Raw genomic sequence first — 17,195 nt, 5'->3', positions numbered from 1 at the left:
GGTCAATCTACCCATGTATGGACTGCTTAACTGGTTCAGTTAATCCCTGTGGCACTGTACAGAGACGTACATGAGAACTGTGAAGGTGTGGAATTCAATCCCTGAATCATTCCTACTGGCTGATATAATAGATAGCTTTAAGAAGGGGTTGGATAGCTTTTTAGCAAGTGAGGGTTATGGAAGATAGCTCATAGTACAAGTTGATCCAGGGATTGGTCCGATTGCCATCTTGGATTCAGTAAGGAATTTTTTCCGGCTCTGATGCAAATTGGGGTATTTTGCCTTCCTATGGATCAACCAGCAGTAAACCAGGTTATATATATATATATAGACTTAAAAGGTTGAACTTGATGGATGGGTGTCTTTTTTCAACCTAACGTAGTATGTTACATTAAACACAGATTAGCATGATAGATCCTGCTGTAGAGATTAAAATTCTAATGCAATTTCCAACTTGACTTTTGAAAGAAAACTTTTTTACAGGAAATTAATTTATTCTTCAACAAGGTTTCTAAGAGTCCAAAAAAGTGTAATATTATCAGAACCTTTCTTACCATCATCTACAATGTCTTGTGCAGCCACAGAGTTTGTGTAGACGACCAAGTCCGACAAAGCTCGACATAACTTCATTGTCCTCCTTCGGCGACCCAACCTGTTAAATTATATTTTTTATTCACATATGTACAATACTATAAGATGGACATACAATCAAAGGATACACAATTACAACATTGTAAATTTTGATCTAATGTTCATAGAAATGTACTCAATTATCGTGATTCACTGGACTCAAGGTAGGCCTCAATTATTTTTATGAAACAACTGCGGAAGGATTCCCAGCAGTTTAATATTGTTTTCTGATTTACTTTCCTGATTGACAAGGAAAGCATATAGATGTGTTATTTTATGAGAATTTGATTTGAGCAATTGAACAATTTACTTTTCAGTGGGTGTCTTCAGCTGATTAGCACCAAGCACCAACACCATCCACTCCTCAATTCAAATCACATTTGGGGATAACAGTTTCTTTTCAGAGATACTGAACAAGTGGCCATTATCTTCCTGATGCAAGAAACATATACTGTGTGTGTGTGTAAAGGACATGGTCAGGTGGATCTAATAGGGGTGCCAACAGTGAATCCACTTGTTTTTTCCCAAGCAAGATAAATATTGTGCGAGATTTAATTTGACGAGAAATGTCTATCTCCTAATTCAATTTCAGGTTTTCCTATAGTGCCAGGTGTAATTCAATGAGTAAAATGTTTCTCACTCTAATCTCACATGAAAACTCTATTGAAATCTATAGGGAAAATTGCAACTGAACTAAGAGAAATGTTCTTTCCTCATATTGAATTTTGCTCAAGTTTTCTAGGGATAAACCATAAAATAATATTTTATTGTGAAATTTAATCTGGCCCATTATACTTAACATGTCACAAAGTGTGTAGCCATTGTAGACATGGTATATTCATTTTAATTACATTTTTTTGTGATATCAGTTTGGTCATAGATAATAATTCTGTTTTCGGTTTCTTTTTAAATCAGCTTTTAAAATTAAGTATAGTGTAGATAAGTATAGTTAACAGTTTTTCATTGTAAATTTACAATGAAAGCCTTTCATTTAACACAATACACAAAATAACATTTTGTATATGGTCTTTAACTCGTCAGAACCAGACAATGGGGTTTTACATAAAATTCTGCCATATTTGCTTACCTGCAATTTGTATATTCAACATCTTCCTCTCCACCAATCCAAGCACAAGTAAGCAAGATGCCATATGTAGCTTGGCTCCACCTACAGGAATTATGAAGCAATGTCTTCAATCACCCACCACACCCCATTCATTTCCAATATTTCTCAGATATTTACCATAAGGCAAAGGAAAAAAATAGGAACAAACACAAAAGATGTAGCAAAGGCAGAAAACAAGCACAGATTGGTGGAAAGTAAAAATGATTGTTTTTAATGTCTCAGTCCTATGTCCATGATCAACATGCTACTCCACTTGTTGTAACAGATATGTAGAGGGAAGCAAGAAATATTAAATGCTGCTTATGAGGTTTTTAAAAACTCTGAAGCTGGTGTTAAGCTCATCTGCCATCATTTGTTTTTCTTCGAACCCCTGTAGATATAATACATTAAATATGTTGCAGCTGAAAGACAGGGCAAACATGGTGCTATTTATGGGGTTTTATCAGTGGAGAACTTATAAGTGCCTTTCCTTTATATTTTCCCTTAAGAATTAGTATTAGTATAGTCATTCATTATTTTCATTGACTATAACTTTTTGAATATCATGTATAAGCCATGCTGTTGTGCACTATATAACCTAGAATTTAATTAGTTAAAATGTTCAACATGTCAGCAGAACAAAAAGTGGGGATATTTTATTTAAAATGAAAAAATAAGCCCTGCCTGCTAAGGCTGTAAACAAAAACATTCTAATAGATTGAAGAGAAACTCAGTAAAGAGAAAATTCAGTGAAGAAAAATGAAATATAAAAGCTGAGGTATATTGGACTTGAAACATGGGTCTGATGTTGTCTTACCTATGCTTGGATTGGTGCAGAGAAAATGCAATATCTCCTGCTAGAGAAAATCTAATCTAGGAAGATCTTCCTTCCATAAGATTATGACTGTTTCTCCTGGAGGCCCCATGTATGAGCTTGTTTTGCTAAAGCTATGTACGAGCCCTATAGAGATGATTTTCATTGTATTGTCTCGAGAAACAAGCCATGTTTGCCTATATCTCTTGGCACAATCCCATTAAACAATCAAGGCAAAACACATCTCATGAAATAGTTCTTATAAACTACTGAGCTGCATCAATCTTGATGAAGTGGAGGTATACACAGTATAACCCCTTTAATGCTATAATTCATGCATTATTTGTAATCCATGAAGAATAAATCTAGCCTCCTACACGTTTCCAGAGTTATCCCAAACTGATATCTCATGGTGTTGGCTGTTTGTTTAGCTACAGTCCTTGGCGTCAAGCAGATGGCTCAAGATAACCTGAATTCTTGCTGGGATGACAAAGACTACATCTGAAGAGATTCGTCCTTATGCTGCCCCTCTCTTTCATAAATTGGAAACACAACCTCAAATAAACTGTTATTGATAGATATGAGTAGGAAAGAGTACTGCAGGGAATGTCAAATTCGAGTTTGACATCCATTGCTAGAGCAACTGCTGAATATATATTGTAGGCCAAATAATGTGCAGGGTGTCATAGTCGTATGCAACAAAGCATGTTGACAGTTCGAGGTTAGCTATCCCTGGAGTACTCCGTGGCTGAGCTAAAGGAGCAACAGGACAAACAGACATATGAGGACAATGGTAAACATATAGCTGGTTGATTTGCTCCATGCAAGCTGGGTGCTTTTCAGAATCCAATTACACTGCAACAGGATTATCTGAAGAAATCAATTCCAATAAGATGACTATTTGATGAGTTCAAGATAAAACATTTTTCACAGAATTTTTTTACCAAGCACTCTACATCACAACATCCATGCAAAAGCACAAGCGGTACCATAACATTATTTACAATCTCTATTGATTTCTACTAAACAGGCGAGTAAAACATTTTGTCCTTCAATCAAAGGGCCTGATTGTGTATTGATTATTCCAGTTACTTGCCCTGGAAAATAAGTGTTAATGATAGTGTCATTATTGGCTTTACTACCACACCGTAAAGGTTAATTTACAGTAAGTAAGCACAGCACTAGGCAGAATTGTGCCCACTAAAATGCCATACATCTAGCTTTTGCACCTACCTGTGCTCATATATACAAGCACTCCTAGTCTAGCCTATCTCCTGTCTTTATGCAGCACAAGTGCATACATTTAATTCAGCTTGTGCTCCCTTCTATTTCCTTCCAATTTCTACTTGTGTTCCCATATATTTCCTTCCAGTTGCTATCTGCCAGCTCAGCAGAAAATTAAGTATGGCGAGTGGTTCTTATTTAAATTACTTGGTATTATTGTTTTACAACCCTAAAGCCTGTGAAGATCCAAAAAGTTAGGAATACACTGATCATATACAGTTATTGTCCCTCTATTGTTCATCCTTTTCAGTATTACATATAAACCATTACAACAAGTCTGTTTTCTGCTGGTCCATTGATCCAGTTTCCATCAATCTATTTGGTATATCCGCTGTTTTTCTTGTATAAACAAATCATCAGCCTACAGGTTAGGTACATGGCACAATTAATGGATTTTAAAACACTTTTTTAACACTAAATTCAATTAAAGGGGTGGTTCACCTTAACTTTTAATAAGTTATAGAATGGCACATTCTAAGCATCTTTTCAGTTGGTCTTCATTATTTATTTTTCATAGTTTTTAAATGATTTTAATTCTTCTTCTGACCCCATCTAAAAACAAATGCTCTGTAAGGCTATAAATGTATTGTTATTGCTACTTTTTATTGCTAGTCTTTCTATTCGGGTCCTCTCCTATTCATATTCCAGTCTCTTATTCCAATCAATGCATGGTTGCTAGGGGAATTTGGTCCCTAGCAACCAGATTGCTTAATATGCAAACTGCAGAGCTACTGAATAAAAAGCTAAACAACTCAAAAACCTCAAATAATAAGAATCAACTGCAAATTATCTCAGAATATCACTCTCTACATTATACTAAAAGTTAACTCAAAGGTGAACAACCCCTTTAATTCAACACTAAATTTATTGCAACAAATAATTGCTTTAAAGAGTTATAGGTTACTGCGTGAATACACTTCCAGAGAACTGACCGGTGTGCCTGTGCTGTCTCTTTTGGCGATGAATCTTCATCATCACTAGTGCTGCAAGATTTAGACCTTGATTTGGAAGCTCTCTGTAGGACAGACAAGTAGAACATAGAAGATTAATAATACTTACTGTGTACAATACGTTGCCATAAGCTGCCCCCAAAAGCCCTGACAAACAAAACCAAATTAAAAACACTTTCTACAAATGATACCAAATCTTTTACGGTTTTGAGAAAGGGTCTATTTATCAGCTGTGTAAAGAAATGATATATAAAACACTGCACATTCATGATGGGCGAATTTGTCCCATTTCGGATCACCGAAAAATTCGCAAAGCATGGATTTTGCTGCTGGTGTCAATTCCGGGGCGTCAAAATTTACACCAAATTCGCACCTGGTGAATAACCCCTACAGTTCCCAGGTTTAGTCACTAGATTGCAGTGTTCAATAATATAAGCTTACCACACATGTGCTCCTTTGGCCAGTCCGCTTACCTGAGCAGGCAATAAGGGTTTGTACTTGGAACCTAGATAAGGTCAGGTCTAACTAGTGATAGGCTGCTCACTTTCATATGTCACTCTAGGAGTGATAGCTAGATGGGGCTACTTATCCAAGCTGCACCGGCTCCACTAAGGAGTGTTGGGTGGGACTACTATCCCGGGTACTAATTGCCCAGAGTAGGGACTAAGTGTCAGAGCTAGGGTTTAGAGAGACACACTAGGAGCTCCAATTAGGGTAAAGACTGAAAACTGGTACTCCTGTTGATGCTATGTATTCTCTCTCTTGCCCTTATACCGACCATTGATGCTGAGAGTATATGCCTATTCACTGAAGTTCTATGTCCCTGCTTATCTCTAATTGAACTCCTGTGTGGATTTGTTCTAATTAATAAGTTATGGTTAAGTTCAAAGAACCACCGGCACCCATTATTTTATAATACTATTGATTACCGTGTATTACACACATCATTGCAAGGGTTCACTCCCTGAGAATTACAAATCTCATCCAAAGCAAAGATTGGGGTAAAGCTCATAGTTAGTGTAACGGTGCCACTAATTTTACTATAGCCTTACACATGCTTTTACATATATTAAAGTTTCGATATGTGTAGAAATGAATGGATGAGAATTTCAAGTACACTCGTGAGAAACTGGACCCAGCTTTACATTGAGCAGTAATTCTGATTACACTCCCATGAAAACATAAGAGCTGAGCACGCCCTGAACAGTGAAATATGGTAAAAATATGGCCAATAAACTTTATAAATGTTTAACACATTAAAAGTCTATGTAGAGACTAGGGGAAGTATATCCACCACTCGTTCTTCCAGCCTTTTCCACAGCACTGGCTTCTTTTGACAAGTCAAACAATACAAGAAAAAAAGAATATAATGATGCTTCCCATGGTCAGGCTGCTGATGTGATGTAAATACTTTATGAGGATAACTGATCCTTTACTAAATGCAACCCGCGCATTTAAGAAATGCAAGCTGCAGGTCAGGAGCTTCTTAGAAGGATTAGAAAAAAAGTTAAACTCTTTTCTCAATTACAAATAGTCATTCAATATAACTAGTTCAGGCATTCAGCATATTTAATTTGCATATCTCTGATTATTATGCATGACATTTATTATGCTCTATTTTAGAGTGCACAGTTTACATTTATTTTGCTAATCCTTAATATCATAGAGAGATTACAAGGGAAATATAAAACAAGTATGATATCCATTATAGGAAATGAAATTTGCTATGTATCTACTAATATGTATGTACGCATAACCTCGGTAAAAACCTAATAAATTGGTCACATTGTTTGCCAGTGGGGGAAGACAGTTGCTTATGCAGTGATCCTAAAATGCACAGGAACTGAAGCATGAAAAGGAAAAATGCTCTTTGAGTGTGAATTGCATAAAATGCCATTTAACATCAGAGCAACATGCACTGTAGCATGGTCGTTTCCTGCCAACATTGTCTATATACACTTATAATGCATGTGCAATGTAAAAGCTGAACAAAATAGTTAAAAGGGCAATATAACCCTGTTAAGACTTTACATAAATCCTAATCATAAAGACAAAATATGGATTGTCTCTTGGAAGGTGGATCTCCTACAAAGCTATTCTGTCTGCATATTGTAAAGTCTTTACAATAGGTGCTGTTACCTTGGGTGACATACATCAAAACAACCGATTCCCATAATTAATAGCAATACAATTGTAGCCTCACAGATAAATAACTTTGTGCCTGTTGGGGTCTGTGACCCTCATGTGAAGCCTATAAAAAATGAAGACCACAACTTTTGACATTCTATTAAATATTAAGAGGCACATTTATTAAAGGTCGAATTTCGAATTCATGTGAGTTTTTTTAAACTCTATTAAATTCGAATATACTTGAAATTCCATTTGGGTGTTTATTTAATAAAACAATTGAATATCATAAACTCCAATCGAATTGGACCAAACTCGATTTGAGTTTTTTCTCTGAAAATGTCAAGAACCCTACTAACATGTCCAAATTGGTCCCTGGACCTCTCCCATTGACTTAAACATGAACTCGGCAGGTTTTAGATGGCGAATAGTCGAATTTGAGTTCTTAAAGGGCCAGAGTGTGATAAAACTCAAATTTACTTTGGATAATTCACAATTTGAATTTGAGAGTTTTGACCATAAAAAAAATTGAAAATTCTAATTTGAATTTTCAATTCGACCCTTAATAAATCGGCCCATTAAAGTTAACTAAAAGTGAATTAACCATTTAAGCATTTCTAATAGCATGACAATATTCAGTGATTCCAAGTTTCATAGTCTGCAGGGCTGTAGTTGTAATTTGTTGCTTGACCTTTAGTATTACAGCACACAAGGCATTTTAATTGCCACATATTGTGATTCAAAAACACCACTGATCTCAGTGCAATGGCACATATTAAGCAATAAATAGGTAGTGCAGTTCCACTTGGTGCACTTTGCAGTGCCTTCCCACAATGATCAAGCCTCCCAATTTTTTCAGAAGTCACCCATTTCTATAACCCAGTGGTGGCTGGATAAGAGACATGCTCAGGCATAAAGGGACATGTTTGACTCCTTATGGGGTATAGTTGAGCATGGCCAGAATGTACCAGGATTCTGTTCCTAAGAAGGTGACAACTGTAAATGTATTACCAAAGCAATAAGCAATTCGTTTAATATACATCCCAAGAGTGGCCTTCTGTGTTGAAATTAGGGATGCACCGAATCCAGGATTCGCTTCAGGATTCGGCCTTTTTAAGCATTATTCGGATTCGGCCGAATCCTTCTGCCCAGTAGAACCGAATCCTAATTTACATATGCAAATTAGGGGTGGGGAGGGAAATCGCGTGACTTTTTGTCACAAAACAAGGAAGTAAAAAATGCTTTCCCCTTCCCACCCCTAATTTGCATATGCAAATTAGGGTTCGGATTCGGTTCTCGGCTGAATCTTTTGAGAAAGATTGGGGGGTTCGGCTAAATCCAAAATAGTGGATTCGGTGCATCCCTAGTTGAAATGCAGATTTGCACTAGAATATCACGGCTCCTTACAGCACACGCAGAATGGGAAATAATTCTGCACAAATGTTCAGGAAGAGTAGAAATATATGTACACATCTATGCGCGTGGGCTTACTTTGTGTTTGCCGATATTTCCAATTGAAGACCTTTTAGACTTTCCACGATCTTTTGTATTGTCATTCTGCGAAGTAAAGAAAGGAAAAATCAAATGCGATATGTGAATCACTATCCCTGACACCTGACTATCACATACAAACAGACCAAAATGTACATTTACAAAATTAATATTTCTGCAGAGAGACACTGCTTCCAATAGCAATGAGGAAAGATAACATGGAAAGTGTGAAACAAAAACTTGCTTAGAATGTGCAGGAATTAAGCAAACATTTATATCTTGGTGACGCCCACTTTATAACAAGAACACAACTTGCCACCAGATGAAAATGACAGAGGCAGCTGTTTGAATTCTATGAAGGCTACAAATAGGAAATCGCAGCTGAACAGTTACCGGTATATCACATTGCAACAGTGTGACAATGTATTTAAGCAATGCATATTGTAGTTCACGTAATTACTTCTTTATACAATCTGAAGGAAGTACCATTATGGGCATTTTTTAGCACAGCATACACATGAATGTTCAAAATTGTCCTATACTCATAAACTTCAGTACAACTAATTATAAAATTTAGGCCAAGGCTAAAGGAAGGCTCTGCATACAGGTCAGTTTAGATAAACCAACACAGACACTGCAGCCTAATCTCTTTTGAAAAGTATGGAAGATACAACTTAAGGTGACATAGACGTAGAGATCCGCTCGTTTGGCGATGTCGCCAAACGACTGGATCTCTCCCCGATATGCCCACATTGAAGTGGGCGATATCAAGCTGATCAGATCGTGCCCAACGATCGGATCATAATACATCCAATACGGGCGGTCGGATCGTGGATCAACGGGATTTTTTAACCTGCCCGATCGAGATCTGGCTGACTTTCGGCCAGATATCGATCGGAAAAGGCCGTCGGATGGCCCCCACACACGCGCCAATAAACTGCCGACTCGCTCTGTCTGCATGGGGGACTTTAAGGGTATAACAGAACAGAGCTATCCATTGACCCTCTCTGGTCTGTGTCACAAATGAATTGTGTCCGTGTCATAATGCTCTTTATAACATTAAAATATAGACAATAACTGTTAGCACAGGGGAAATAAACAAGACTGTCCTACAGTACAAACTGCAGAGAGGAAGTGGCTCTTCAAAATAGCCTGGGAAAGCAGCCAGCTGATGTTAATTGGTAACTGCATTTTTTTTTGGAATATTTTCTGGTAAACATTTAAAAGAACATTGCTTCTATTTATCTATTATCTTTTCCAAAAAGGTAAGCTAGACTTATATTCCTTCAAGCAGTGGGAATCAATATCCTCTCCTTTATCTGAATGGTTGAATTTTGTTGAAGAAATTACCTTGTACTTTGTATGTATGTATGTATGTATGTATATTTTTATTTGTAAAGCGCTCCTTGAGGGCAAAACACTGTACAACAAAACAATAAATTAGTAGTAACAAACAAGGGGTCATTGGAATAAAAAGTAACAATAAGTGTATAATTAGAAATACAATTCACATAAATATAAAAAATATATAATTACAGATATATATAGACATATATACTGTAGATTAAGTGCTCAGTGTCAAGGAAACAAAAGGCTAGAGGACCCTACCCCGTAGGGCTTACAGTCTAAATGGGAGGGTAACATACAGACACAATTCAGAAGGGTATTAAGGTGCTGTGGGCTACAGTTTGTTACATTGTTATATAAGTGCCAGTTCAGGTGTTATCCAGGTGCTCCCAGAGGTAGTCTTTGAGTTTTGTTTTAAAAACACTGAAGGAGGATTCTCTCCTGAGAGATTCAGGAATGGCATTCCAAATATAAGGAGTCGCAAGAGAGAAGGGTTTGATACGGGAAACAGCAGTAGTAGTGGGGGGCTCTGAGAGGAGTGGAGGTTTCAGGCAGGAACATATAGAGAGACAAGACATGAGATGTAGTTAGGTGCAGAGGAATGAAGGGCGTTGAAGGTTATGAGGAGGAGTTTATAAGTTATTCTTTGTTATATAGGAAGCCATGAGAAGGACTTCAGCAGCGGAGGGGCCTGTACCCTTTTGGATGAGAGGAGGATGATTGTGGCAGCAGTGTTTAATACAGACTGTAGAGGGGAGAGATGGGAGTTAGGGAGGCCAGTTAGTAGAAGGTTACAGTAATCTAGTGGGGATAGGATGAGAGCATGCATGAGCTTCTTGGATGTATCAGGTGAAAGGAAGGGACAGATTTTGGCAATATTGCATAAGAAAAAGTGACAGGTTTTGACAGTGATGTTAAAATGATCAGAGAAGGAAAGAGAGGAGTCAAAGATTACCCCCAGACAGCGAGCTGAGTTGACAGGATTAATGAGCATGCCATCAATAGAGATAGTAAATGGGGAGTAGGACCAAGCTTAGGTGGAAAGATGATATGTATACACCCAATCCACTAATTTGGATTCGGCTGAATCGAATATTGAACCAAATTTGCATTTTTTACTTTTACTTTTTGTGACAAAACTTGCGCAGTTTCCCCCCCCAACCCTAATTTGCACATGCAAATTAGGATTTGGATCAAATCCCGAACAGAATCCTGGATTCAGTGCATCCCTAGTACTTTTATAATGAGATGTCTGTTTATGGGTCTATCTGGAAACTGAATAACCAAGCGATTTATCGAATACATGTTAAGGTATAAATATTAATAAGTCCCTTAATACGGAATAGATTAAAAACAATACTATATATATTTTGTTATAAAATTAGATCTGCTATAACTTATGTCCATATTAAGAACTTGCTGGTTTCTCTCTGACTTGAAAGAATGTATACAGGTATGGGACTTGTTGTCCAGAATGCTTGGGACCTGAGGTTTTCCGGAAAAGGGAATTTGAGTCCCCATGCTGTTTCTACTAAAGAAAAATCAGATAAACAATAAATAAACCCAATAATATTGTTTTGCCACCAATAAGTATTATTTATATCTAAGTTAGGATCAAGTACAAGGTACTGTTTTATTATTACAGAGAAAAAAGGAAATTATTTTAAAAAATGTGTATTATTTGCTTAGAATGGAGTCTATGGGAGATGGCCTTTCCATAATTCAGAGCTTTCTGGATTGCGGTTTCCGAATAATGGGTCCTATACCTGTACTTGTCTTTATTTAGTGGCAAATGTTCCTGTTTACTTTCTCTCCATCCCTTTCCCTTTCATTTTTAGTTTGGTTTTTTCCTTCTAATTCCATAGCTTTTGCTGTATATTTGAAAACTGACAAAAAATTTTTTTTTTAAAAAAAAAAAGAAGATTTTTGTTGGTGGGCGACTATGTTTCTGCAACAAAATGTGACCATGACTATTATGTCTGTGTTGTTTCTTAAATATGCTAATTGGGAAAATAAACGTGAATTTTGTCACGTTTCCCCCACAATTGTGTTTTTCCCCCTTTAACCTGATAGACCTGCCTCTATTTGTTGCATTTAATATGTCACAATCAAACATAAATAAGTAAAAAGACATTTAATTATGTGTATAGTTTTGACATTATGTGGGGCTTCAAATATGAACTACTTTCCACTTGATCTAAAAGCCAAAAATACAATGTAGAGACAGATGCTGTCTTTATCAAGCCATCTGAATGTTACTACAACAAAACATCCCTCAGGACCTGTAGGCAAAAAGCTGACAGAATTTATTTACCATGCCAGCAAAACAAATCAGTTCCCATGTATCCAGAGACACCACTAGGAACACGGTTAAAGGGGCAATGCTCACATATATGTATGTATATGCACACACAAAAGAGAGGGGGTGAAAATCAGAGGAAGGGATATTAGTGATCACATGATTCCTCCTATTCAACTCAAACATTCTTCAGTAGCAAGGTGCTCAGTAATATGTGCAAATTAAATGTGAAACATAGCTTTAATGTAATACCTAACAAAAATCTAAAAAAAAAGATACAAAATTATTCAGTAGGGCTAATTTACTAAAACAATGCCGGGGTCCTGGACCTGGCAAATTCTTTCAATCATTATTTCAAAGCAGTAGAGCCACAAGAACTTTTAAGACCATGTCCACATTAATGTTGGCAGCACACCAAAAAAAACCAAATGGTTGGCGCTCACTGCAGGGATATCACTCATATGTGAAACAAGTTTATTACATCATATTAAGACATGCCCTTAAATACATAAGCCTTCTCCTTCCATGTGGATACAACATCCCCACCCTGGCATAGGACAGGAAGAGTATGGCACACACAGGGAGCATAGGACAGGCAGAGTATGGTACACACAGGGAGCATAGGGCAGGCATAGTATGACACACACAGGGAGCATAGGACAGGCAGAGTATGGTACACACAGGGAGCATAGGGCAGGCAGAGTATGACACACAGGGAGCATAGGACAGGCAGAGTATGGCACACACATGGCAGGTAGAGTATGACACACACAGGGAGCATAGGACAGGCAGAGTATGGCACACACAGGGAGCATAAGACAGGTAGAGTATGGCACATACAAAGAGCATAGGACAGGCAGAGTATGGCACACACAGGGAACATAGGGCAGGCAGAGTATGACACACACAGGGAGCATAGGACAGGCAGAGTATGGCACACACAGGGCAGGTAAGAGTATGACACACAGGGAGAATAGGACAGGCACAGTGCACTAACCTATATCAAATTAATCAATATCTAATGGGCAAGGACAGTTTTTATATTTAATTCACTAGCTCTTTTTGAACAAAACTCAAATAATAAATGAAGACTGACTGAAAACTCTCCGTCAAACAAGGGAAAGTTGTGCTCATCACTAATTTTTAAAAACATTAGGCGGGGGTGCAATGAGGCTGTGACCACAAAATACATATAGACAAATACAAGAGTCCTCTGCACTCAACCCATTATCAATATATTTAAGACAGAGACATTTTGTGCATACTGCTATTAAAAAATGCCTTACCCTTTAAAAAAAACAGGGATTGTTTGTCCATATATTGCAATATATTCAAGCTGGCCAAATACGTCAAAGTCATCCCATTTCTGGCCAGTCCTATGCTCAATTTTCATCTGATTCATTAAGAATTCTATTGCTTCATTATACATTTTACAAAGGGACTACGTTTTACCTGCAACTTACTAGCTGCTTTCAAAGTAAACCTCCCAAACTTGCCTGCCCTTTTATTAGACACCAGTGGGATCACCTGACTATAGATGGGAAGGGTGGGAGCTACAACATGGAGCTGGTCACTGCTCCTGTATAACTATAACAAACAAGGGAAAGTTGTGCTCACCACTAATTTTTAAAACCATTAGGCGGGGGTGCAATGAGGCTGTGACCACAAAATACATATAGACAAATACAAGAGTCCTCTGCACTCAACCCATTATCAATATATTTAAGACAGAGACATTTTGTGCATACTGCTACTAAAAAATGCCTTACCCTTTAAACAAAACAGGGATTGTTTGTTCATATATTGCAATATATTTAAACTGCCCAACTACGTCAAAGTCTTCCCATATCTGGCCAGTCCTATGCTCAATTTTCATCTGATTTACTTAGTCCCTTTGTAAAATGTATAATTAAGCAATTGAATTCTTAATGAATCAGATGAAAATTGAGGATAGGACTGGCCAGATATGGGATGACTTTGACGTAGTTGGCCAGCTTGAATATATTGCAATATATGGACAAACAATCCCTGTTTTGTTTAAAATAAAGGGTAAGGCATTTTTTAGTAGCAGTATGCACAAAATGTCTGTCTTAAATATATTGATAATGGGTTGCGTGCAGAAGACCTCTTGTATCTGAAAACTCTCCGTTCACACCCTCCATGTTTACTTTCTATTTTTCTGCTGCCTTGAACTAAAGGCATTAATGTTACAAGTTTGTCCTGAAAGAATGCATGTTTCTCTGTCATCATTGTTTTCTGTGTTTATTTGTTGATGCATACAAATAAAGTTTAAAAGGGAATACTGAAATTAAACAGTGAAGTCATAAATATTCATAAATGCAATAGCAGAATGAAGCAGCAGGCAGCTCTATAAATAATACGCTGATTAAGCAACAATGAATTGTTGAATGGTGTCTGAGCACAGAATATAAACAGAAGCTTGTGTTATAATTACAGTACAGCAATTACAATCAAAGCTTTGGTTTTCTCTTTTTCTTTAAATAAACAATAGTCTCCCACTGCATGATATCATCCAGTGTAGCAAAAAAAAAGCAGATGAGCACAACAACTCAAGATCTGTTTGCCTACAAAAACATAGTGAAGCAGGTGGAAAGTGTGAGATAGATTCTGGGAAATAATTAGAAAGGGAATGATTTTCTATTCTAGAAGTAGCGCCTAAATCATTTGTGAATGAAATGCAGCAAATATGTTCAGTTGAATGGCAAAGGTATAAAACATTAACCCTCCAAAATATGCATTTTATATGTGGTTTTTAATGCATATTTATTTTTGTACATTTAAGATGCATTTCTCAATTCTTATATATTGTGAAAATATGCATCAAACTCATAGGAATGCAAACTGTACTTAAATGTAGGTCTGAAGGGTTATGGATACAACTAAACAGAACAAAATTGGATCAGTTAGCTCATTTGCTTGGGTGTGCTCCAGCCTGTGTATGCACCCTGAAACAAATAGATAGAAAGCTGACAAATAACTTCAGTCATTAAAGTAAATAAGGTGATTCACAATAAGGGGCTTGAATCTCTGAACAATTTCCATTTCATCCAGCTGTTATTTCTCAGCCTTTAGCATCAGTATCAGCGTCATTGCTAGAACCCAATGACATGTATAGAGTTATGACAAGTGAGGCTCATTTATCAACACTGGGCAAATTTGCCCATGGGCAGTTACCCATAACAACCAATCAGTGAATAGCTTTTTAAAGCCAGCTGCAAGTAGAACAATGAATGCAGCAATATGATTGGTTGCCATGGGTTACTGCCCATGGGCAAATTTGCCCGGTGTTGATAAATGACCCCCAGTTGAGTCAGAATCCAAGTATCTAATTCAGCTACCATAAAAGTCCAGACCAAGGAATGGTGTTTGAGTCAGAAAATCATCTATTTGCAAACATCTTAGGGGTTTTACACAGGATTCTTACACCTGAATGTTTTCAAACACATTCCAGTGCGGTGTTTTTTTCTATGCATTCCACCACATGGAATGAGCTTGAGCCCATTATTTTTAATTTTCCTTGTTCCCTTGGCACCACAATAAACCACAGACGAGATGCAGTATATTGTAAATAGATTGTAAATGGTAAATGATAACTGATATTGGGGTGACCAGTCCTGTCTCGAATTTGAAATCCAGTTAATCTCATAGGTTGGGTAGAGGCCATGGCTCTGTGCAGGCTATTACAGTCTCAGCAAACCTAATCGTTATGGAAGTCACTTTGTGCATGGAGGCATTATTATGCTGAAAAAGGAATGAGACCTCTCTAAATTATTGTCACAATGTAGGAAACACAAAATTGCCATTGTAGTGGCACCTGTTTCGACAATGTGGCTTAAATAGCCAATAACAACAATTGAAAAGTGTTTCCTCGTATACAATATGTGCATGTTTAATGTGGAAAATGCAGTATAAGTCAAGCACCTGGGATAAGCTGTAATATTCCTACTGTATTACTACTTGAAAGAAGCATTTTCAGGCAAAAAAGAATTTGTAAGAAAACGAGGGTGCCCAGCCACAAATGACTGCCCTTGGAAATACTTTAGATTCCAGATAAGTGTACGTGATTTTAAAACAGACACATCTGAAACAGCAGGCCAATTAAAGGAAAGTGTTTTGAAGGAATGAGAATATAATGTATTATTGCCCTGCATTGGTAAAATGGGTGTGGGTGTAGTTTATATAAACAAGCTGCTGTGTAGCCATGGGGGCAGCTATTCAAGCACAGGATACACAGTAGATAACAAATAAGTTCTGAAGAATCCCATTGTATACTACAGAGCTTATCTGTTATCCGCTGTGTTTTCTGTGCCTTTTCTCCTTTTTCAGCTTTGAATGGCTGTCCCCATGGCAGCTTGTTTATATAAACTATAGTAGTCTTTCTGAAGCAAACACACCAGTTTCACTAGTGCAGAACAACAGTGCATTATATTTTCATTACTTTAAAACATTTTCATTTTTTTTGTTCCTTTAAACAATTTATTTTTATCATTATCATGCATTTTGCCTGAGCAATACCAGTGCCCATCATGCTAAAACTATATTCTTACTGTTCCATTAGCATCGTTACACTGCACTTTGTTGCAAAATCTCTTCTGTTCCAAAAAATAAAGCTAATAGAAAATAATGAAAACAACTGTAATATGGCTGGAAATATCTGTCAGTACCTGTTTAAGATTAACATTTAAGCCTTCGTGTGTCGCCTTCAGTAATGCCTTAACGGTAAAACTATCTGGATCTTCCTTATCCCTGATCTGGGATTCCTTCAGCAAAGACTCCAGTTTTTTCCGAATGAAAGATTCCACCTGGTGCTCTGTTGCGCCGTTACTCTGTGGAGGAGTAGCACAAAACTCATTAAAACCAGGCAGATTCATCAGAATGTCTCAAGTGGTGCCAAGTACTACCCTGCTGAATAGGTTTCATTAAATCACAGGCAACATTTAGCTTTCTAAAATGCCTCCTACAAATTCACCAGTGGCACGGTAATCCACTACATGAAAAGACAATTGTAATTACACATGACAGTTTAACATAATGTGACCTTTTCAGTTACAAGATCAGCCATGTAAGGAATAGTTGCTGACCATCCTTGACTAATATGGCTTGCTTAAAACAGTTTCAATACATTAT

The 17,195-nt window shown here is 37.2% G+C and overlaps 1 protein-coding gene across 7 annotated transcripts in view; it reads right to left on the bottom strand.

The window, feature by feature from the left end:
• LOC108717044 (1-phosphatidylinositol 4,5-bisphosphate phosphodiesterase eta-1) overlaps positions 1 to 17,195 on the bottom strand; it is a 117,131-nt gene that overhangs the window by 17,596 nt on the left and 82,340 nt on the right. For 5 of the 7 annotated variants that reach the window (XM_018263771.2, XM_041563360.1, XM_041563364.1 and 2 more), the window contains 5 exons: positions 16,733 to 16,894; positions 8,402 to 8,467; positions 4,766 to 4,848; positions 1,718 to 1,798; positions 555 to 652 (listed from right to left, as the gene is read on the bottom strand). In XM_018263771.2, the coding sequence (XP_018119260.1) occupies positions 555 to 652; positions 1,718 to 1,798; positions 4,766 to 4,848; positions 8,402 to 8,467; positions 16,733 to 16,894 (490 nt within the window). The remainder of the gene's footprint in view (positions 1 to 554; positions 653 to 1,717; positions 1,799 to 4,765; positions 4,849 to 8,401; positions 8,468 to 16,732; positions 16,895 to 17,195) is intronic. The other 2 variants (XM_041563362.1, XM_041563363.1) reach the window with 1 other exon arrangement.

Source organism: Xenopus laevis, chromosome 5L (assembly GCF_017654675.1).
Source record: "Xenopus laevis strain J_2021 chromosome 5L, Xenopus_laevis_v10.1, whole genome shotgun sequence".
Classification (NCBI taxonomy): Eukaryota; Metazoa; Chordata; class Amphibia; order Anura; family Pipidae; genus Xenopus; species Xenopus laevis.
This window is presented reverse-complemented; position numbering and strand designations above follow the sequence as displayed.